This window comes from Diceros bicornis, chromosome 23 (assembly GCF_020826845.1).
Source record: "Diceros bicornis minor isolate mBicDic1 chromosome 23, mDicBic1.mat.cur, whole genome shotgun sequence".
Taxonomy (NCBI): Eukaryota; Metazoa; Chordata; class Mammalia; order Perissodactyla; family Rhinocerotidae; genus Diceros; species Diceros bicornis.
The window spans coordinates 27,727,549-27,751,869 of record NC_080762.1 but is presented as its reverse complement, the minus strand read 5'-3'; the positions used below and the strand labels follow the sequence as shown (position 1 = coordinate 27,751,869).

Below are 24,321 nucleotides of genomic sequence, written 5' to 3'. Positions count from 1 at the left end.
GGTTTTTCACATCCTAAGGTGATTACCATAGTGACCCATACTTATTAAGTGCTCAACAAATTTAGTTTACTTGCCATAAACCAATCTAGACCAGTATTCCCAACTGTGGTCCAAAGAATATTATTGAAAATACTTGTGGAATGCAGTTAAAGCAGTCCTTTGAGGGAAATATATATCCTTAAATGCTTGTATTAGAAAATGGGAGAAGCTAAAAGTTGTAGATCTAAGCATTTAGCTAAACATACTAGAAAAAAATGCAACAAAACAAAACCAAAGAAAATAAAAGGAAGGAAGTGATAAAGGAAAAAGAAATTAACTAACTAGAAAATAAAGATAAAATCAAAAGGATTTTTTAAAAGCCAAAAGTTGGTTATTTAAAAACACTATTAAAATTGATAACCTCTGGCAAGAGAGATTAAGAAGAATAAAAAATAAAGAAAAGAGATATAAATAAATATATTAGAAATTTAAAAGATACGAAAATATTATAAACAATTTTATGTCATTTAATTGGGAAACACACAATGAAATAACTCATGAAAAATTTAACTTTAAACTAATTCAAGAAGAAACACAAAGCCTGGATAGTCCTACATTATTTTAAAAAAATTATTGAATCAGTAGATTAAAATCTTCACAGTCATGCACAAACACACACACACGCCAAGTCATATGCAGATATAGCTTTCCAGACTTTAAAGAAGCAAGGTTATTCCAATCTTATACAAATTCTTCCAGAGTACAAAAAAAGAGGCAGCATTCCCTTACCCATTCAATGAGGCTGATAAAATTGAGATTCTAAAGCTTTTCAAGGACAGTACAAGAAAGGAAAGATAAGAGGCTAATCTAGCCCATAAATATAGATACAAAAAAACAAAACAAAATATTAGCAAACAAAATTCATAAGAATGTCAGTATGAACCAAAAAACAACCCAACTATGTTGTCTGCAAGAAACCCACTGTAAATATAAACTTCATAAGGGAATTTTAAAAGATGACCAAGTTGGGTTTATACAAGAATGGTTTACTATTAGAAAATCTAGGGCCGGCCCCGTGGCTTATCGGCTAAGTGCGCACGCTCTGCTACTGGCGGCCCGGGTTCGGATCCTGGGCGCACACCAACGCACCGCTACTCTGGCCATGCTGAGGCCGCATCCCACATACAGCAACTTGAAGGATGTGCAACTATGACATACAACTATCTACTGGGGCTTTGGGGGGAAAAAAAGGAGGAGGATTGGCAATAGATGTTAGCTCAGAGCCGGTATTCCTCAGCAAAAAGAGGAGGATTAGCACAGATGTTAGCTCAGGGCTGATCTTCCTCACACACACACACAAAAAAAATCTATACACACACTTTATCACATTAATATATTAAAGGAGAAAAACCATATGATCTCAGTACATGCAGAAAAGGTATTTGAAAAGTTCAAAAATTCATTCATGATTAAAATCTATACAGTATTCTATAGTAAAATAGATAAAGAAGAGTGCTTATTAACCTGAAAAAGAGTATATGCCAGAAACCTTTATCAAATATCACTTTTAGTGGTAAAAAAAAATTAGAAGCATTCCTTTTAGAATCAGGAAAAATTATGCTCCTACTGCTTTTGTTCAACATTGTACCAGAACACCTAAAACAGAGTGAGACAAGAAAAAGATTTAAGTACAGGGGCTGGCCCCATGGCATAGCAGTTAATTGCACACGCTCCACTGCTGGCGGCCCGAGTTCGGATCCCGGGCACGCACCAATGCACCTCTTGCCAGGCCATGCTGTGGTAGTGTCCCATATAAAGTGGAGGAAGATGGGCACAGATGTTAGCCCAGGGCCGGTCTTCCTCAGCAAAAAGAGGAGGATTGGCACGGATGTTAGCTCAGGGTTGATCTTCCTCACAAAAAAAAAAAAAAAAAAAGATTTAAGTACAAAGATTAGAAAGGAAGAAACAAAACTATTATTATACACAAATAATATGACTGTCCACATAGAAAGTCCCAAAGACTATACAGAAAAACAAAAACCACCAGCATATAATAAGTAAGAGCATAGTAAGGTGGCTGAATAGGAGTTCAATATACCAAACTCAGTTGCATTGCTATGCACCAGCAAGAAGTGGTTAGAAAATATAACTTTGTAATGATAGACAAGGCTGATGTATAGTAATAGAGGTCAGAACAGCGGTTATCTTTGGGGGGTGTTCACTGGGAGGGAGAAGTATAGATCCTTCTGATGTGTTGGAAATGCTCTATATGCTGCTCTGTATGGTGATTCCAGGGATAATACGTTTGTACAAAGTCACTGAGCTTATATTTAAGATTTGTGTACTTTACTATATGTTATACATCAATTAAAAAGTTTTCAAAATGTAACTAAATTATACAATTTGAAATGGCAACAAAAATATATGGTACCTGGGAATAAATCTAATAAAAGTTGTAAACAACCTTTATATTTAAAATTATAAATTATTGAAAAACATTAAAGAAGCTCTAAACAAAAGGATAGATACGCCAGGGCTGGCCTGGTGGCATAGTGGTTAAGTTCATGCACTCTACTTCAGCAGCCTGGGGTTCATCGGTTCAGATCCCTGGTGCAGACCTATGCACTACTTATCAAGCCATGCTGTGGTGGCGTCCCACATATAAAGTAGAGGTAGATGGGCACAGATGTTAGCCGAGGGCCAATCTTCCTCAGCAAAAAGAGGAGGATTGGCAACAGATGTTAGTTTGGACTAATCTTCCTCACACACAAAAAAAGGAGAGATATGCCATGTTCATTTTATTGGAAAACTCAATATTGTAAAGATATTGATTCTTGCTAAACTAATTCAAATTGAAGAAGTCAAATAAGGTAGTGATGTAGTAGAGAGGGGAATTGTTCTATCAAATGTCAAAACTTATCACAAAGCTGTTATATTAAAATTATGTAATATTGGGATAGGAACCAATGGAATATAACAGAGAACTCAGCAACACATACACAAATATAAGAATACTTGACATATGACAGAGGTGTCATTCAGATCACTGATGAAAAAATAGATATTCAACAAAATAAGCTGAGATAACTAGTGATCCTTATGAAAAAAAGATGAAGTTGAACCTTTACCTCACACTATACATAAAAAACAGTTCCAAGTGGAATAAAGACTTAAATATGAAAGATTAAATGCAAGAACTGTTGAAAGAAATTACAAAAGGACAACTTATGACTTCAAGGTTGGGAAGGATTTCTTAACAAAAACCAAAACGTGTTAACCATCAATGATAAAATTGTCAGATTTGACTATGAAGGGGATCAGAGTATGCCACTTTGGCATTACGATTATTTTGAGCTGAAGGCAAGTGAGAAACAGCAGATGCAGGAAAAGCTCTCTACTCTCTCCCTTTCTGCCTAAAGGCCAGGTATAAATTTCCCCTTGTGAATGTGTTCCCCTCCTCTCTCCTGTACCAGGAAGAGGAGAACCATCAGAGACACTCATCACCCCAGAGACTGCACAAGATTGAGTCTGCAGAACAAATCTTACTAGAATAACACTTATCTTCCATTAGTTTCCCCTGTATATTTCCTTCCCATGATTTACCACCCCTAGAAGCCCAAACTTCTTTTCCTTTGTCTTGTCACTTCTCTGGCCCTTTGTTAAGATGGTATATAAGCCCCAAATTCTAACTACTCCTCTGAGTTACTCACCATTGAGTTCTCCCACATGTATGTATGTTGCATGCATAAATAAACTCTGAGGTTTTTCCTCCTGTTAATCTGTCTGTCATCAGTTTAATTTGCAGGGTCCCAGACATTTAACCTAAGAAGGTAGAGCAAAAAGCTTTTCTTCCTCCCCTACAACTACATTAAAAATAAGAAGTTCTGTTCATCCAAAGACACCATAAAGAAAGTAAAAAGACAGCCACAATCTGGGAGAAGATATTTGCAACATCGTAATCAACATAGAATTGTAACACAGAATATGTAATGACTTCCTACAAATTTATAAGAACAACTCCCTGTTTTAGTTTCCTAAGGCTACTGTAATGCATTACCACAAACTGGCTTGCTTAAAACCACAGAATTGTATTCTCTCGCAGTTCAGGAGGCCAAATGTCTGAAATCAAGGTGTCAGCAGAATCGGTTCCTTCTAGGGGCTCTGAGAGAGAATCTGTTCCATGCCTGTCTCCTAGCTCCTGGGGATTCCAGCAATCCTTGGTATTCCCTAGATTGCAGCTGTGTCACTCCACTCTCTGCCTCCATCATTACAGGCCTTCTTCCCTGTGTGTATCTTCTGTGTCTCTGCATCCAAATCTCCCTCTCCTTTTTCTTATAAGGACACCAATTATTGGATTCAGGCCCACCCTAATCCAGTATGGTCTCATCTTGGTTACATCTGCCAAGACCTTATTTCCAAAGAAGGTCCCATTCACAGGCGCTGGGGGTTATGATGTGAACATATCTTTTGGAGGGGTACAACTCAGCCCACTTATATATATAGCCCAAGAGAGAACAATAAAAATAGAAAAAAGAGGGAGGGGGCAAAACAGACGAAGAGGAAACAAAAATTGCTAATAAACAAAGAAAAAGATGCTCAACATCATGAGTAATCAGAGAAGTGCAAATTAAAAATACACTGTGATACCATTCTCCACACACTAGATTGGTAAAAATAAAGAAGTGTGACAATGTAAGCTGTACTTGTTGGCAAGGACTGAACCAATGGAAAGCCTCATACACTGCTTGGTCAGATAATATTTAGTATAATCATTTTGGAAAATAATTTTGCTTATCTTAGAAAAGTGGACATATGTATACTCAAAATTCCAGTCATTCCACTCCTAAACTGATACTGTCTGAGAAATTCTGGCACATGTATATCAAGATATATTTAAAAGACTATTCATTAGTGCATTTTCCATTATAGCAAAAACAGATAAAATAAAACAAACTAAAAAGAAGTCATAGTCCATCGACAGAAGAATAAAAAATAGGGGCAGGCCCTGTGGTGTAGTGGTTAAGTATGCACTCTCTGCTTTGGCGTCCCAGAGTTCGCTGGTTTGGATCCCGGGCGTGGACTTACGCACCACTCATCAAGCCATGCTGTGGCAGCAGCCCACGTACAAAATAGAAAAGATTGGCAACAGATGTTAGCTCAGGGCCAATCTTCCTCACTAAAAAAACAAATAAACAAGTAATAAATAAATTATGGTATACTCACACTATGGAATATTATAAGCAGTAAAAGAAATGGATGAACAACTGCCAGCTACAAATAGATGAATCTTAAAAACCTAGTGTTGAGTGAATGCACAAGTCATAAACATAGTATGTTAATGACATGGAGTCATCATAAGTGTGACATACAATATGACACCATTTACGTAAATTTCAAGAACAAAACTCATCAATATATTGTTTAGGGAAACAGAAATATGTAATTAAAAAACAATGATAACAACAACTATTTTTTGAGAAAGCAAGGGCATCATAAACCCAAATCAGGAGCATGGTCGCTAGGGTCACCACCCACTGCACAACTCCAGGGGTGCCATTTTCACTGTAGTTCATGTGAATGATGCTGCGGATGAGTATGCAGTTTTCCTAGAGTTACAATGCCGTATATGGTGGTACTGGTGTTTACCATCAGGGGCAAAGGCACGTGAATGGAAAAGACGACTACATAGAAAGGTGGGCAAAGGATATAGACTGGCAAATTAAAGAGAAAAAATCTGAATAGCCAACGAATATATAAAAACATGTTCAATCTCACTACCAGTCAGGGAAAGTTTACAAATTAAAACAAGGTACCATTTTCCATCCATAAGATTGACAATATTTAAAAATCTGATAACATAAACTATTAAGGGGAATGGGAAAAAATACAACTTTCATGAGCTTGTGCAAATATAAATTAGTATAATTAAGCCAGTTTTGGCAAGATTGAAGAAAAACATACTTACTCCAGGACCCAGAGATTCCTATTTTAAGTAAGCACACTGGAGAAACTTTCACAGAGTGATATCTCTGTAAGTGCCACCTCTGCAGTGTTTGAAAGAACCTAATTGTTCTTTAGTAAAGAAACCAATAGGGCCGGCCCTGTGGCTTGGTGGTTAAGTGTGCGCGCTGCGATGCTGGTGGCCCGGGTTCGGATCCCGGGTGCGCATCGAGGCACCACTTCTCCGTCCATCCTGAGGCTGAGTCCCACATGCAGCAACTGGAAGGATGTGCAGCTATGACATACAACTATCTGCTGGGGCTTTGGGGGGAAAAATAAAATAAATAAAGTCTTTAAAAAAAAGAAACCAATAAACTGGGAATAGTTTACATATGAATTGTATAAAGGAGCCAAAATGCATGTATAAACACGAAATGAATCTCAAAAATAAAGTGGAATGAAAAAAAGTATCACATTATTTATATTAAATTTTAAAAATTAAAAAATATCTCATATATAGAGTAGATATATGTGACATAATTAGAACTTGTTACATGTTTGTGTTCTTTGTGTGCTGGCAGGAATGATCTGGAAGAGTAACAAAGACTGATGATTCAGGAAAGAGGAGGGCCTAAGGACAAAGCTCCTTGAGAAGGTAAGAGGGGAGGTGTTCAGAGTGGAGGGATGGGGCTTTGTAATGGATTGCTCTTAAAATGTCTTTGGTAACTAGCTAACCTTGAGGTTTGGGGTAAGTAAGGTGAGGCAGTGGAAAGGAACTTTCTTCTCCAGGTAATTTTTCTCCACTTAAACAAGCAAATAAATAAATAAATAGTAAATAAATTGTAAGAGAAAATATAAAAGAATAAAATCTAGCCCATAACAATATTCAGAGTATCCAAAGTGAGGCTGCTCCTCCTGCCTTAAAAAATAACTTTAAGCTCATCTACATGGCCCACCAAAAGCACTGTCTGATTTACTCATCTCTTTACTTAAGATTGAGTATTTGAGCTAAATTAAAAGCTGGAGCCTAGACTTGTAGGCTTAACTCCTAGCTCAATTCCCAGTGTCTTGTGGTCTGACCTAGTGCAGCCCCGTTGACTGAAATGGGAACTTAGTCCCCTAGGCGGTCTAAAGCTGTGAAAACTACAATGCCCACAATGCACTACAGCAGGGGCTCCTGCCCACTGGGGAAAAGAAACAGGTTCCTGTGAAAAAAAAAAATTAAAAATCATAAATATGTGTATACACACACATTACATGTTAATCTCACAGCAGTTTTATATGTTAATTACCATTTTAAGTTAAAAATTAACTGGATTCATCTAATGAAATGTTTATATTTTTAAAAGCCAATGACTAAATTGATTCTATGTAATCCAATACCACTGTATTCTTTGATCTCCTTCCATAATCACGCATAATCATACAGCAATTTTGTCACTTTATAATAATACTGATTAACCCCAGTTACTGGCAGATTTAACAATTTATCTGTAATCTTTTCCAAATCACACTAGTAAATGCAACTGTGTATCGCCTGTATAAAATGTCAACAGTAGAAACTGAATTGATATAATACATAAAGTTGTATCACTTCAGCACTTGAAACAATTTGTAACTGCTTTTTCTAACTGCACAAACGCAACCAAGCAGCCACGTGTGAAGCAGTGAGCAAGCAGTGGAAAAGAAAGTGTACAAGTCTTAGAGCTGGTGCAAAGGACAGGAAAGAGATGAGAGGATGCTCTGAAAACAAGAAAAAAAAATCGTTATTTCTAATTTAACAGAACACGTATCCCCGTGAACGTTAATGTGAACATGTATGAAACGATGAAACAAATAGTCCCTTGGAAGTTCTTTTAATTTCTGGTTCATCTTTTTACATCCAAAAAGGGCTGTTTCCACAAAGTCTACTGCTAAGCAGTATTTTTAGAGTTGGGTTTTTTCAGGATTTTTTTTGCCATCTAATCACCTACTGCCTGATCAGTAAGCTGGACAGGTATGACTAAGTTGATTTTTTTTTTTTGCTGAGGAAGATTCGCCCAGAGCTAACATCTGTGCCAGTGTTCCTCTGCGTGGTATGGGGGTAGCTGCCAGAGCATGGCTGCCCACAAGTGGTGTAGGTCCACGCCTGGAACCGAACCCAGGCCCGGAAGGAGAGCATGTGGAACTTAACCTCTAGGCCACTGGGTGGCCCCTCAGTCCATCTTTTATTTTATTTTTTTTTAAATACTTTTTTTTAAATTTTTTTATTCATTTATTTTTTCCCCCAAAGCCCCAGCAGATAGTTGTATGTCATAGCTGCACGTCCTTCTAGTTGCTGCATGTGGGACGCAGCCTCAGCATGGCCGGAGAAGCAGTGAGTGGGTACGCGCCTGGGATCCGAACCCCGGCTGCCAGCAGCGGAGCGCCAGCACTCAACCGCCAAGCCATGGGGCCCGCCCTCAGTCCATCTTTTAATGGCTTTATTCTTGAAAGGATGTTCTGAACTTCCCTTAATATTGTCAGTGAATTCTGGCACGAACATCGTGCGCAGATTTTTCTGGAGACAACGTCTATCAAGTCTCAAAGATGTTCCAATGGGTTGGTGATCCCCGAGAATCCAAAGCCCACTGCATTAGATAAGCTCTTTTCAGCCACGTGGAACCACGCAACGCTGGCTTCCGGGCTCAGCGCAGAGCCTCGCCTGTCCTGAGGCGGCTGTCCCCGCGCAGTCCTCCGAGGCACGGCTTCCAGCAGGGGTCGCTGTCCCGCCGCCGCCGCAGCCGTGCGCCCCGGCCGGTCCGCTCTCCCCGCGCCGGCGCCGACGGAAGGGGCGGGCCCCGGGCGGGGCGGGGCCTGGAGGCGGGCGATCGGCGGGGCTGCGGGGAGGGGGTGAGGGAGGAGCGGCCTTGAGGTACAGGTAACTGTGCGGTTTTCTGACGCCCCTCACTCGCGCTCCCTCTGTTGTTTCACCGCGCGCGCCTGTAAAATACGGGCGCGGCGAGCGCCTCTGCCCCGCCCGCGCTCCTGCCGGGTCTCCACGTGACTCTCCAGCGTCCTGCCCCGGCCGGGCCAGCTCGGGACGCCCCGTGGACCAGGGGGCTGCAGGGGTCGGGAGACCCCGGCGGGCCGAGGCTCTCCGCCGTGGGCCCGGCCGCTGCTGCTGGCTGCAGACGCAGACTGGGAGCTCGAGGACGGAGGTGTCCAGTTTCCCTTGACCTTGGGGACGCGGGAAGGTGCTCGGCCCGCGGGGGTGGGGAGGGAGCGAGGGGAACCCGACCCGGTCCCAGCGGGCACTCCGCCTCTGAGGTCTCCAGGAGAAGGGAGGATTTTTAGTTGCAATAGATCTAAAAGCAGTTGGACTAAGTTCTCCTTACGGAGTAGGGAACAGGCTCGGGAGCCTGGAGCGAGTCCCAGTGTCCCGCAGGTCAAGGACAACGTTGCCTCTGTAGCGCAGACTTTGCTTTTCTTACAGCCTTCGGTTAGTTCACAGATTTTATACTTCTCCTGAACATCTCACCCGAAACCTCCGCGATGATCCTCCTACTCATGTCCACACCGTCGCCAAAGAAATCTTTTAGAATGCGCTCCTATCGGGTCACTTCCCTACTTGAGATCTTTCTATGGCTCCCATGCTCTCTGGGTCAAGTCCAGACTTTGGTATGCAAGGTCCTTGGAGATCTACCCTCTTGCCCATCAATCCAGCCCCATCTTTGTTCTGTTTCGGGTTCATTCTAAGGGTTCCAGTTCTCTTGTTCAACTTTCATTCCACAGTATTTAATTAAGCACTTACCATGTGCTGGGTACTATTCCGGGAACTTGGGATTCAGCAGAGGAAAAAAATATAGGTGAAGATTCCTACCCTTGTGGAGTTTATATTCTAGTAGGGGAGACAGGCAAAAAACGAAACAAAACAGTAAATTATATAATAGCTAGTAGTAAGTGCCATTGGGGAAGAGAGTAGAGCAGAGTAAGGGAAGATTAGGAGGGCAAAATGCCTGTTAAATGGAGTTGGAATGAGTAGACCTCATTGTGAAAATGAGTTATCCATGCAGATATCTGGGGTGAGAGTGTTCTAGGCACAGCTGGAACAAAGGACTCTACCCAGAAATGTGCCTGTTGGTTATGCAGAGCATCAGGAAGGCCCGTGTGGCTGGAGCTGAGTGAGCAAGGGTGAGAGGCAGGAGATGAGGTCAGAGAGGAAATGGAGGGGCCAAAGGTAATGCTTGGCTTGACATTTTGATTATGTTTATTGTATTTACATGTGAGTGTGATTTTAAATAGTTATTTTGTGCTAGTGAAAGTTTCCTCGTGTAGGTAAATATAATCTGTTTGTGATGTATGCAGAGAGCAACATCGTATCCAGGCATTCCTCCTAGGAGACAATGGTGTGGCATAAAGGCAGAATTTTGGGGTGGAGAATGTGGGAGTCCAGGGACTGACATAGAAGCAGGGCTTCCCTCCCCCAGGATGTCTCCTCTTAGGACTTCTTCCAAGTAGGGGTGACAGTTCTCCCACTCCTCTATTCCTGCCTGTTTTTGCAGTTGGTAAAGGTTAGCTTTTGTTCAAGAGAAGAGGAGAAAATAAATGTCATGGTGTGGCAGAAAGAGCAGTGGCCTTGGAGTCAGAAGTCTGACGGGCAGTTCAGCGTGGTGGTGAAGAGCCTCAACTTAGAAGCCAGAGAGCCTGGGTTTGAATCCACTTAATATCTGTGTGACCGAGATGGGCTTTTTGGAAGGAATAAGTAAGTTAATATGTAGAGCAGTGCCTGACCCATAGTAAACAGTGAGTGTTAAGACGAGTTGGCATTGGAATCCTGCCTGTATGACTTAACAAATTGTTGAACTGCTCCAAGTCTCATTTGTACTTTTCTGTAAAATGAGGGAGCTGCACAAAGTTATCCCTGAGAGGCTGCCCTTTTCGTCTCTGCAGACACATACGGCTTTGGGGTATTGTTAATTGGAGTGGAACATGCAGCCAGGTCCTGAGCTCCAAGGCACACATATGGCCTTTGGCATGATACGTGATAGCAAAACATAATTTACTGAAGTTATTCAGACCAGTGTTTTCAAACTTTTTTTGTTCTCCACAGTAAATACATTTTACAAGGTGACCCAGTGTGTGTGGTTATATGTATATATGTATATGTGTAATTGTAACAAGAGTCTCATGAAGCAATATTTACTCTTATTATATGTGATGCACTGTAATATTTTCTATACTCTACAGTTCTAGTTCTTAAAAAGTAAAAATTTTAATAATGGCTCATGACCCATAGTTTGAAAAACAACAACCTAAAGATAGGCAAATCCTCATTATTAATACCAGTCTTCATCTCCATAACATGAGCATCTTATAAAGCAGTCTGGTCCAGGCCCAACAGCAGGTGGTGATTTCAACCATAGGTGTCTTGGCCCATAACTTAAACATCACCTGGATAAAGTCTTGTGCGTGTGTGTGTGTGAGAGAGAGAGAGAGGAAGATTATCCCTGAGCTAACATCCGTGCCAATCTTCCTTTGTTTTGTTTGTGGGATGCTGCCACAGCATGGCTTGATGAGCGGTGTGTAGGTCCACGCCCAGGAGCTGAACTCATGAACCCCAGGCTGCTGAAGCAGAGCACACGAACTTAACCACTATGCCACCGGGCCGGCCCCTCACCTGGATAAATTCTTATGAGTCTAGAACTTAGGCCTACCACAGAATTCCTGAGGCTGATAGAGAACTCTGGCCACTTATAGTTAACCTTCCTGTGTGTTTTGGGTGGGTGGGAGGGTACGAGAGGCTCTGCTTATGAGTGAATTATTTTTCTTAAAACTTTACACTGTGAGGAAAATATTATGCCAAATGTTAACCAAAATGTTAACAGTGGTTATCTTAAGAGTGGATTATGGGTGGTTTGAGTTTTCTTTATATATTTTTATAATTTTCTACTATGAAAATATATTTCATATATAATCATTGAAATCTCCTTTTTCTTAAAAAATTATGGTAGTAATAGTGGCAATTACTACTAAAAAGAATTCTTACTTGGCAAAATAAAGGATAAAAAATATCTTTACTTGGCAAAATAAAAAGTAATCCACCATTAGGTAACTTTTTAAAAAGTTATTTTGTTTGTAGTGATAGATGAAATGCAAAGTCTGGGAGCTACTGAACTATACTATTTTCTTCCTTTATCCCTATTTATAATAAAATTTAAAGTTCTTTCTATGAATGGTTATTATTCATTCTCTATTAAATTAGATAGAATATGTGTAAAAGTAATTTCTTTCAATATATCTCTTTAAGGTGCTTCAGGTAGTTTCTAGTCAGTATTTTAGAGTACTCGATGGATTTTATAGCATTTAAAAATTATTTCAAATTATAGTAAAATTGAAAAACAGCCCTTAAATTGAGCCTGCTTTGTTTCTCATTTAAGACTCATGTTGGGGTCCCAAGAGCAATGAGATACAAAGTTGAGCTTGTGTCTATCTCATTCATGCCAACAGAAATAAGGCCCAAAATGTTAACAAATATAGCTTGGAGGTAGCTACCTATGTGTTTTTGAGTATGCTTACAGATAACTGCTGTTGTCAGCTTTGTGATGAATGGAAAGTAGGAAGGAAAAGTCAGGCAAATCATTATCAAATCAGTCTGAAAGTATAGCCTTGGCACAGAGGAAAGTCATCTGCAAACTTGAAGCATGAGGATATTGACCATATGGCAGCCCTTCTTGCATTACTAAATCATGGTCTCTAAAACCATCTCGATGTACTTGGGAAGGTCTGCCACCATCATAATAAGATGATTTCTGCTGTCTTTGAGGTAATACAGGAATTGATTGCTCTCTGGCATGTCAGCACCTCAGTGCTTCAGGAAATAGTTACCTAGTTTGTGGGTCTCCAGGCCCCTTCCTTCTCTGCTAGTTAATGCCTCTGTTAGACAGTGGGAAGAAGATGTAAAAGGAGGTAAAATGCAGATCTGTCAGTTTGCTCATTCCTGGCTCTGATTTGCTGGGATTCGAGGTTGAAATAAAGTTTAGAGCTTCACTCTGGGTTTTATGAAGTCATGATCCAGTGTCCTTGAGCAAAATCAGTATTGTAAAGATGTAACGTATGTCAGTAAATAGTCTTTCTCCCCATGAAATTTTCGTTTTTTAAACAAATCATTGAGAACTATTGTTAATATTTTTCAGTAGCAGTCAGTACCCAAGCTAATTTGGGGGATGAAGAAGAGTGGAACCAATGTTTTCACACACATTAGTATCTAACTCAACCCTCCTGATAACCCTATGAGGCAAGCACAGTAATTACAGCTGGAAGACTCACCATGGTACAGTGCGTGGCCGTCGGTACGTGGAGACCAATAAGGCCTTTTGTAGGGAGAGTAAGTACAGGACTGGATAGAAAGTGTTTGGTGTGTGTGGTTTATGCTGTAAGAATGTCAGGACACTGCAGTTGTGAAATAAAACTGAATTATTGTCTGTTTCAGGTCGTATGCGCCATGGCTGTGGCTAGTGTCAGATTGCCCACCAGTGTTTTAAGAAAGCCAGATGCTTGGATTGGACTCTGGGGAGCGCTACGAGGGACACCTTCACATAAACCCTGTGCTTCCTGGAATCGATACCTATATTTTTCTAGTACCAAGTTAAATGCATCAGATTATAAAACGCTTTTCCATAACATTTTCTCCCTGAGACTCCCAAGGCTTTTACTATCTCCGGAATATATTTTCCCATTTTCCATAAGACTTAAAAGTAATATAAGCTCTAAAAAATCCACAAAAAAGACTCTGCAAAAAGTTGAAGATGAAGAGATCTCTGATGAAGAGAGTGACCATCATGAGATGAGCGAGCAGGAAGAGGAGCTCGAGGACGACCCCAGTGTAGTCAAAGACTATAAAGACCTGGAGAAGGTAGTGCAGTCTTTGCGGTATGATGTTATCCTGAAGTCAGGCCTCGATGTTGGACGAAAGTAAGTATGATGTGCGTTTTATTAGAAAATCACTTGTGTTGTTGGTTATTTTAATGCAGCATTCCCAGTCACTCATAGTGAAGAGTAACCATAGATATGAAAGGACCTTATGGGTGACCTGTTTCACTTATTTCATTCTATAGATGAGAAACTGATTTTCAAAGAAGTCAGGTGACTGTCTGCAATTCCCATGTGCCATATTTCCTTGATTTTAAGACACAATTGACTATAAGACGAACCATTGATTTAATAACAACTTTTTGAGGAGACAAGGCCTCACATGTTAGATATATATAGCAAGCATAAAATGCACCTGGGTTTCACAAATGCAACAGCGTGAGAAGGTACCCCTTAGAATCAGTGGAAGCAGTGTAACGTGGTGATGAAGAATGCAGGCTCTGCAGCCCGACTACTGGGGTTTCAATCCTGGTTGTGTGTGTGACCTTGGGCAAGTTACTTAAAGTCTCTGTGCTTCAGTTTCCTCATCTGTGAAGTCTATAATAGAACCACTTTAGAAGGTGGTTGCTAGGATTAAATGAGCATCTCTCTATCTAAAGCATTTATAACAGTGCCTGGCACATAGTGGGTACTCAATATATGTCAGCTATTACGAAAAGAATACTGTGTGTGTTCATATATAGTGCACAGAGATATTAAGTGTAACTTGCAGGATTTCTTTAAGATTCTTGTTCTTTCTCTGCTAGACTACTTATATGAGAATAGTGACCCTCGTTGTTCATTTGTTCCTTTAGCAATCATTGTGCGTGCAAAGTAAGAACTGTGGTATGAATAATAAATTCAGAAGGATTTCCTTGGGTAGTTTGTACCTTTATGACCTGATTTAGTGGCATAGTTTAATTTTTCAATCCATGAAGCTTAAGGACTCATAAAGATGACTGTGAGTCCACAGCACCCTGATTGAGATTTGTTGAATGTTCTCTAAAATCTGGCAAACTAGTAAGGAGGCCTCTCCCTCTCCCAGACTAGTAGCTGTTGCTGTTATTTTTAAGCAGAACCCCAGATGTCAATCACCTGGAGTCACAGCATCAAGAGGAAAACGGCACTGAGTTTTGTCTGCACCCTCTCCTAGTCTAGTTGCCCCAGTGATTCAACTCAGAGAGATCAGGAGCTACTGGATTGGAATTTCCCCAACCTCAGTGCAGACTAGCAGAGAATTTCTTAATGGCTTCACCATACATGGGGTGCCTGGTTTTTCTCTCGGAGCTGAGAGGAAGGGAGTGCCCACTGACCTTCGCTGTTGTGAATTATGGGAGCTACCATCTCGCAGGCAGTGGCTGCATAGGGAGTCCGGTGGAGTACCTCAGGCCTGTCCTGAATGGGGCTCGGTGCACTGCTAAACCCTCTGGGAAAGCCCCCATCAGAGGACTGACTACGTGCCTAATAGTACTCGCAGAGCTTTGCAGCAGTTCAGCATCTGTTCGGCAATGCTCCTTGATCTCCATGCTTTAGATACATGTGGGAGTGGCTGACTTGCACTTTCCCGGCACCCAGAATGGAGATTTTGTGGGGAGGTCAGTGTCAGAATAAGCATTAATGGCAGGTGTTTTTCTCAAATTGTATAATTGTTTTGAATATATTTCTATTTTAAAGCACTTTGACTTTTTTTTTATAGCAAAGTGGAAGATGCATTCTACAAAGGTGAACTCAGGCTGAATGGGGAAAAACTATGGAAGAAAAGCAGGACGGTGAGCTATTATGACAGCCAGATATTTTTGTCTGTTGCTCTGCCAGTACTCAGTGCTGCCCCAGTTTCCCCTCAGGCTCCTTACTTGGGGCATCAGTGGCTCCTTGTGTATGTCTGTCTTACCCTCTCTGAGGTCCCCTGCAGCCCTGGTCAAGTTAGTGAGAATCACCGGCCAGCCTCAGTCACACAGACTGCTGCTCTTTTGCAGCCTTAATGACTTTGAGATGAAGCTTCTCCTTTTTCTTTAAAATCTTAAGATAAGCCACTATCAGAACTGACAAAAATCCGGTAATTAAACTTCCAAGTCATTAATGTTAACCCCCATGAAATCATAGTAATTAGGCTAAAAAGAAACATCTGATCAGTGTAGAGGTTTCCTTGGCCTGCTGTTACCTGAGCAGATGTGTAATTCTGTTCAGCTCAGGTGTGCTCCCTGAGCACTTGCTGGATGCACTGCTCTGGGTGCAAGGCAGCTATCAAAAAGGAGGTATTATATTTTCTGACAGCTCCATATTAATACTATTATTAAGTGAAAGAAGTCAATTATAAGAAAATGTATTTCCAGTATCCATTGTTGTTAACAATAAATCATATATATAAATTGTGTTAAAAATATGTATTTTTATAAAAATAAATTACATATATTCATACATCTAGAGTTAAAATATTAATATTACTAGTATTCCCCTTTGGGGAATTATGGGTTATATTTTCTTTATGCTTTTAATTTTCTGAATTTTTTATGAGTATGTATCACTTTCATAATTGGAAAAAAACAATAGTAGAAGTTAACAAAACACCATAAAAACATCTATGACAGAGACCCTTAAAAAGTTTGAAAACACAGATATACGAGGCATTGGCAGACATACTCTAACTCTCAGTCAGTGTCCAGAGAACAAATGTTCCAGGAAGTTGGACACATTTTGGAGGCTGTTTTTAAGATTCTTTCATATTTCAAAACACCTCTGGGGTTGGAGGACCAGAGCTGCATCCTGTTGCCCTGAGACATGGGAGGGTGTGAGCCATGGGCCGGTGGACCTGGGTGGGTGCTGAGGCCTTCTTCAGAGTCCCTGCTCCCTGGGATCAGACACGTTCTTGTGGCTAAGTGGACAGAAAGAGGGGGACTCCCCAATGCTTGTTGCAGCTGCCACATCATGAGGCCCACCATCCCCTGACGGCACCTGACCCTGCAGGTTCAGATTGCGGTGTCAGGCGCTGTTCAACGAGCTGCAGGGAATCAGGCTCTCCAGACACGCATCTGGAGATCAGGTCCTTCTAGTCCCTTAACTGCCTTTTCCTGGTTGTAACCCTGCCCCCTCCTCGGCTGCAGTGTTCCTAAGACAAGAACTGTTCTTGGAGCGCGAGGCCTCTGTGCCAGGGCCTCATTTACAAACACTACAAGTCTATTTTTCTCCCTCTGCTTTGAGATATTAACTACAGCGTAATTGCTGCTGCTTCATTCTGCTTTGGGTGTTCTGTGTCTCGGCTGCCTTCCAGATTTCTCCTGAGGGTCAGCAAAGGAAGGGGCCAGTGTTAACACTTGGCTGCCTCGTTACTAGGAGCACTGGTAGCCATAGTAACTGCAGCTAAGGGGAGATTTGAAATGTAGATATTTGGAACAGCCCCTAATCCCAGCCAGTTTTGCTTTGTGTCTGCTGTGCCATCTCCCACATTAAAAAGGACAGGGCCTTGCAGGGAATAAAGAACACTCCTCTTCCTTTCCGGGGCCTGCTCTGTGGGGCCCATGCCCAGCTGCCGGCCGTGAAGGGTCAGGGGCTTGTCTGATGCCACAACTCTAACCCTGGCTGCCCGTAGCAGATCACAGCTTCTCTGGGAGCTGCAAACCAGGTGGGGCCACAGTGCTGGACGTGCCAGGTAGCTGTTGACTTAAACAGGCTGTAGGGAGCCCAAGTGTGGGGATCAAAGCCTTAGTGAACTCACCTCTCCCTGGGATTGACTGGGCAAGGGAGAAACCTTCCTTCCCTATTCTCTGCCCTAGAAATAAGCCGCCAAAGGGATCCGCTCTTCGGCTACATGTTGCCTGCTCTTTTAAGGGGCAGACGTCACGCACAGTATATCTGTGAAAGGATGGACAAGAAGCGATGCCTTTTCTTTGTATATCCTTTTATTTACTTATTTTCATTAATTAATTCATTAATTTTTATTTTTTATTTATTGATTGATTGGTGAGGAAGATTAGCCCTGAGCTAACATCTGTTGCCAATCTTCCTCTTTTTGCTTGAAGAAGATTGTCCCTGAGCTAACATCTGTGCCCATCTTCCTTTATTTTGTATGTGGGATGCCACCACAGCATGGCTTCGTGAGCGGTGTGTAGGTCCCCACAGGGGATCTGAACCCACGAACCCTGGGCAACTGCCGAGGCAGAGCACTCAAACTTAACCACTATGCCACTGGGCCAGCCCCTGTATATCCTTTTAAATTTTGTATCATGTGCATATATTACTTATTAAAAAATAAATTTTGATGAAACAAAGTTATGCCAAAAAAGGTAAAATGGAGGTCCCAAGCCTTATATTACTGGACATTGATTTTATTTGTTTTGTTTTTTTGTTTTGTTTTGTTTTGTTTTTTTTGTGAGGAGGACCAGCCCTGAGCTAACATCCAACGCCAATCCTCCTCTTTGTTGGTTTTTGGTTTTTTTTGTTTGTTTGTTTGTTTGATTTTTGCTGAGGAAGACTGGCCCTGGGCTAACATCCGTGCCCATCTTCCTCTACTTTATATGGGACGCCGCCACAGCATGGCTTAACAAGCAATGCGTCGGTGCGTGCCTGGAATCTGAACCAGCAAACCCCGGGCCGCTGCAGCGGAGCGCGTGCACCCAACCGCTCGCACCACCAGGCCGGCCCCTCCTGGACATTGATTTTAAATGTCCACACAGTTGGGCCAAGTGGTCATTTTTTTTTTTTTTTAGTTAAACCCAACAGAACTTCAGGAGGATGACCCCCACCCCCACCCCGGGGGATGCCTGGGTCAGCCCATCCTTTAAACCCTGGGGGAGAAGCAGTCTTCATGCCTAGCTGTGGTATGAGCCTTTCTGCTTCTCAGCCCAGACTGGACAAAGTTAATGGTTTAAAATCAGACCCTGCATGAGTTTTACATCCAGCTACTCTGGGTCACCCCGATTGACCAGTGTGGCGTCAGTTGTACATCCTCATGTTGTAGACTGAACACTGGGCCTGCAGAGGCTGTGAGTGGCTGGGAGAACAGATATGGGCTTGCCCTGGGGAGATACAAATGTTCAGACAGTGTGAAGTTATGACTGCCTCAGAGAGCATTAATTGGAAAATAAAGTGAAAGTCAGCATTTGGCACCCTGTTTTTTAAACAGAAGCCCTCCAGTAGGCTTTTAACTGGCCACATGTGCCCACATAGAGTCCATGGCCTCCCCCTCCTTGGGAACAGTGGTGAGTGGTCTGCCATGGCCCCTGGTTGTCCCTGGTTGTGTTTGAGCAGAAGCAGCATATGGCACCTAGGTCGGTTTAGCCCCTTCCTTAGTCACTGGGCAGGTCCTGAGCTGCCAGGCCCAGGTATCCGTCATGGGCTGTCTGCACCCTGGCAATACTGACATGACTGCCCTAGGGCATGCCCTGCACTAGCTCAACCCAAAGCTCCCATCCGGGCAAGAATGAGTTTGACCTCAGCCCTTTTAACCCACTGAGTCAGCATCATCTCTACCCTCTTCTCTGGTGTTCCATCTTTCTGAGTTGTGTTTTGTCTCTTTTTGATGATGTGGCATCACTGGGGCCGCCAGTGCTAGAAAAGAAGTTCCTTTACTTCCATTTCTCTAAGAGATACAGCTAAGCATTGTTTCACAGTGACTAATTTCCAACAACCTGCCCTTCCCCAATTATGTAGCTCATCTGGGTTGAAATCAATGAAAAGTGTTACACTGAAAATTGTTTTCTCAGGGCATGAAGTAATTACTGTGCACATATTCTCTAAGATTGTGCCGCACTTCCTTGGTCTTTTGCCATTGTTACCAAAATAATGCCTCCATTCAAGTGTTTGCTTAAATCACCCGCTAGAGGCGAGTATTTGAGCCACTGCACCATCCACAAGCAGCCAGTTGCCTGGGTCTGAAGGAAGGACACTGGCCAATACGGGGCCACGTGTGTGAGGCACCCTCCCGGTGAGGCCCTTTCACCCCCAAGCACCTGGGACGAGTGACTGTTACAGAGGAGATGGGACCTTTTCTCACCTGCCTTCCGTGACGGTCACCCGGTGAAAACTCCAAGCGGGGATGTTTGCATTGGCCTGTGTTTGCCAAAGTAGTCAAGACTCAGTTTTCTTCTCATTTTCAGGTGAAAGTGGGAGATACATTGGACCTTCTCATTGGAGAGGATAAAGAAGCAGAAGCAGAGACAGTGATGAGGATTCTCCTGAAAAAAGTGTTTGAAGAGAAGACTGAAAGTGAGAAATACAGAGTAGTGTTACGACGGTGGAAGAAGTTAAAGTTGCCTAAAAAGAGTACGTCTAAATAAATGGATTGCCTTTTAGTGATAAAGCTGCTTTCTCGTGGTGGGGGAAGGGGCCAGCTTAAAAAGAGGACATTTCTATTAAAATAAAGTTCTCTTACCATTGGTGGAATCTGCTGAGCCATTTTGTGGAAATCGAGATCCTTATCTTGGAGACACTTCTCGTGGCCTGGAATTCCCTTCCGGGCTGGATTTGTGCTCATTTTGCGCTCAAGAGCATGAATGTCATGTGCTGAGTGAACGAAGCCCAGAGAGGGTTTAATGACTAACTTGCTGTTTCCCACATAAACTACCTTGGGAGTCAGTGTAAAATAAACTGGCCTTTTGTTAAATGTTTTTATTTCAGTTGTGTCCCTGGCAGCCAGCTTCCCTGGGTTCAGGCCTCCTAAGGCAAAACCAAGCAAAGTCAAGGTGACCCTTCATATCCTTAGGGGAGAAGCATTGAGAGGGCCCCTTGTCCCCCAGCCCATCCGAATTACCAACGTGTTGGCCCTAGTTCCCTTCAGTTTGCTTCAGAAGTCTGCATGGGTAAAGTTGTTCCAACCCTTTCCAGACGGGCTAGTTAGGGCCCATTTAAAACTAATTGTTTACAGCAGAGGTTGATAAACTAAAGCAACCAGAGCTTTTTCTAAGGCACTCAAGCTAAGAATGGTTTTTAAATTTTTAAAGGGTTGTTTAAAAAATAAGAAAGAAAATATATGACAGAGACCTTATGTGTCCTACAAAGCCTAAAATATTGACTGACACTTTACAGAAGAAAATTTGATGACTCTTCTGGTTTAGGGTAATAATCTGAGAGTTTAATTTTCAGGTGAAAGTAGAAAATGCACAGATTTTATCAATGAAGAGAATAAAGAATCAGAGACCAATTATTCTAATTTTGAAGAAAGTGTTATAAAAGAGACAAAGCCTAAAAAAAGGGTATTAGAGGGGACACACACACACGATATAAATCATCTAAGAAAAGGGCATCTGCACAAATAAATTGGTTTGTAGATTCCCAGGAGTTGTAGCTCAAAGCAGTGGGATGTTTGGGCCCATGAGTCTGAAAGTCTTACCAGCTCAGATTTCAGAAGACTCAGGAAAATCGATTTTTATTTGAAAGCTTAAATAAATTCTCAGGAAGAAATAATATATACTGTGCAGTGTAACAGAGGGAATTTTTCTATTTTACCACTTGTTAATGGGCTTTACTGAGTCATCAGTAAAAATAGTACATTTGATTTTAACATAAGTTAGTTATTAATCATCATTTAGGAAACTATATTGATGTCCCTACTTTTTCTCATTTCCTTCACCTCTCTGTCCCCTCTTTCCCTCTCTTCTCTTGACTTCTCTTTGGAAAATGATAGAAAGCCTAAGAAGTCTTGGGAGGTGAGCGGAGGCAGCATGATCTAGTGATATGTCAGGGGTCTTGAGGGCTCCTTCTTGCCATTAGCGAGTTGGGTTACCTTGGCCAGAATTTGACCTTAACCTCTCTGAGCTTCATCTTCCTCATTGGTCAGGTGGGGATCAGGATACTAATTGCCTTACCTTTTGTGTCTCGAAGGAGGAGGAAAGCTAAAAGGTGTTGTATGAGGTAAAGCAAGTTGATGGTAGCTAGAAAGAGGAAGGGCCATTTGAAAGGCTTTTTGAAGCGCTGTTGATAACTAGAACCTCAACTTAGCTGCTTGGCAAGGTTTGACCCATTCCAGACTTCTCTGTTTTTAAAAATCAAACTAGGAAAAAGACATCTGATGATGGAGAACGTTGGTTTGGTCATAGCACGTGGCAAAAACTGATCTCACTCGTTGTCTACAGTGCAAGGGACTTGGAAGGTATCTATGAAACAGCAGAAACAAAAGCAATTCATAAAGATTTGTGGCGCTCTTGCAGTTCACTCATTACTCGACCCAGATGACAGCTGCTTTATAATGCATCCTGGCAAGGCCTCCTCAGTGAAAGTGTGACCAAGATGATGAAAAGAGTCAAGAAATATTTGGATGTTTCTAATGCAGTGCTTCTCAACTAGGGGTGATTATGCCCCCCGGGGACATTTTACAATGTCTGGAGATATTTTTGGTTGTCACAACTGAGGGGCTGGTATGGGCATGGAGTGAGTAGAGACCAGTGATGCTGCTAAACGTCACACAGTGTACAGGATAGTCCCACAACAGAATTATCTGACCCAAAGTGTCCATAATGCTGAGGCTGAGACACCCTGCTCTAATGGGATGATGACACAGAAGAATTTTTTTTTGTTAATAGTTCTTGCTTTCCCAGGAAAGTGAAAATGCTTCTAGTGTATGTTTGCAGTTTTTAAAGGATGAACAATTTAAAGTTATGACTATTTTGGTAGAGGCCTATCTAGCCCTTTTACCAGTAATGGTTAATCCTTTCAAAGACATAGCTCATCTCTAGGAAATATGATGCTAATTGCCTTTATCTGCCAAATAGCATTTACTGTCTTTCCTGGAAAATTATATAGACGCCTAGGCAATAGTTTAATTATCTTTTTAGCATTTGGGGGATAATGCTTAAGTTATGGTTTATTTGGTCAATAATGATTAGAGAGACAGAAACATAACTACCATTTTTCAAGAAATTACAAAGAAAGATTTCAGTTGGGGGTGGTGTATGTTCCATGAACCTTCTTAAAGGGTGTGCAGTGTATGTCAGGCAAGTAAGATGACACTACTAAAGTTCTGCCGTATCTTGGTCATATATGCTTGGCTTTCAGAAAGTTACTGTCAGAAGTATCAGTCAATTTACAATCTCAAGGGAGTAGTGAAGGAAATTATTAACTGCATCGAGCAGATTCAGGAGAGCAGGATGTGTGCATTTCTCAAACTGCTTTCAGTGAGTCATAGAGGTAGCTTGAAATCAGTCACGGTAGGCGTATTTCCACCTTGGAAATCGGCAAACACCACGAATCAGGATTTGTTTCTCCCTTGGAGAACCAGTTGTTAAACATTTACCAACACACCATTGGGTGGAATGGGGATGCACACCCACAAGTTTTCCCATTAGGAAATGCCCTAGCCCCAGTATCTACCCTCCAAGGTTTTCTTTCATTATTTTTTCTCCTTTCTTGTCCTCATGTATTTCCACATGCCCTCCTCACTTCCTTTAGCCAACCATTCTAATGTGTTTAATGTGTATCTTTTTGCTTGTTTGCATTCTTGTAAAATGTGTTTGCCTGTTCCGTGCACATATATTTTAAATTTCATTAATGGCATTACTATATATTTCATTCGTGTCTTACTTATTTCACTCGGAATGGTTTTTAAGGTCCATCCGTGGCACTACAGGTACATCTGACCCATTGCTTCTCACTGCTGCGTAATGAATGCCGAAGTGCATCCACCCCATTTTGCCTACCCCCGCTCCCAGGGACGTTCTCCTAGACCCCACCCGATCCCCTCACAAGTAACATAGTGCTTGCTTTCTCGCCAGAATGGCTGCCCTCCCACCAGCAACACGGGGAAGTACCTGTAGACCCATAGCCTCAGCCTGCCCCTGACATGAGCCAGCTTTCTAATTTTTGCCAGTCTAATAGAGGGGTGAAGAGAGAGACTTACTCTCAACATACTCTTCATAAGCTCTCCTTTCCTACACGCGCCAGCCCCTGCAGGCTGCTGCTTCTGCCCAGTCTGTTGCTTGGAGTTTCTCTGAGGACTTTGAAATCAGATGCAGCTTCCTGAGAGGGCCACTCCTGTTCCATGCTGGCCCTTTTTTGTTTTAAGTTTTTTTGTTCATCGTTAGTGGTTAACAGACCAGGTGTATCAGAAGCAGGATGGTGAAAATCTACAATTTTGCTAGGTCCTGAGGACATGGCTCACCGTGCACTTCTTGGTTCCTTTGCAGAGATGTCACCTGCACCCCATGGGCCTTCTATCCTGGGACTTTATTCTTAAAGCTGGAGAGACCTTCCTGAGGCAGACAAGTGAAGCCCCAAAGACTGCAGTCAGGGTAGAACAGCAAGTGTCTAACATGGGCAATTTCTGTTTCCAGGTCTGGACTGGTGATACCCATTTCAGAGCCCCGCTCAGAGGGGTTACTTATCAGATACTTCCCCACAGAATGTGTAGAGAATTTTCTTTAGGGATTGTAGGGGAAATCTCTTAACTCCTGATGGAGACAGAGAAATCAAAGGTGAGGCTAACATGATAGCAGCCAACTCTTTGGACTCCAGCAACGCAATCAGTATTAACCTGAAGAGAAGGCACCCATCCCATGGGGCCTTAAATATGCTGAAGGATATGCCCCTTCATGCCTGGACCTGTGC

The 24,321-nt window shown here is 42.1% G+C and overlaps 1 protein-coding gene across 4 annotated transcripts; it reads left to right on the top strand.

Annotated features, from left to right (window-relative positions):
* The first annotated feature begins 6,500 nt into the window (after window positions 1-6,500).
* MTRES1 (mitochondrial transcription rescue factor 1) lies at window positions 6,501-20,159 on the top strand. 4 transcript variants are annotated; one of them, XM_058566529.1, is made up of 4 exons: window positions 6,501-6,574; window positions 13,370-13,851; window positions 15,485-15,557; window positions 19,881-20,159. In XM_058566529.1, exons 2-4 carry the CDS (start codon window positions 13,382-13,384, stop codon window positions 20,058-20,060), a joined length of 723 nt encoding a protein of 240 aa, XP_058422512.1. In that variant the 5' UTR covers window positions 6,501-6,574; window positions 13,370-13,381; the 3' UTR covers window positions 20,061-20,159. The 4 variants fall into 4 exon arrangements, with proteins under 4 accessions (XP_058422512.1, XP_058422513.1, XP_058422509.1 ...); XM_058566530.1 differs by lacking the exon at window positions 6,501-6,574 and adding an exon at window positions 8,840-9,098; XM_058566526.1 differs by lacking the exon at window positions 6,501-6,574 and adding an exon at window positions 9,081-9,134.
* The last annotated feature ends 4,162 nt before the right edge of the window (window positions 20,160-24,321 follow it).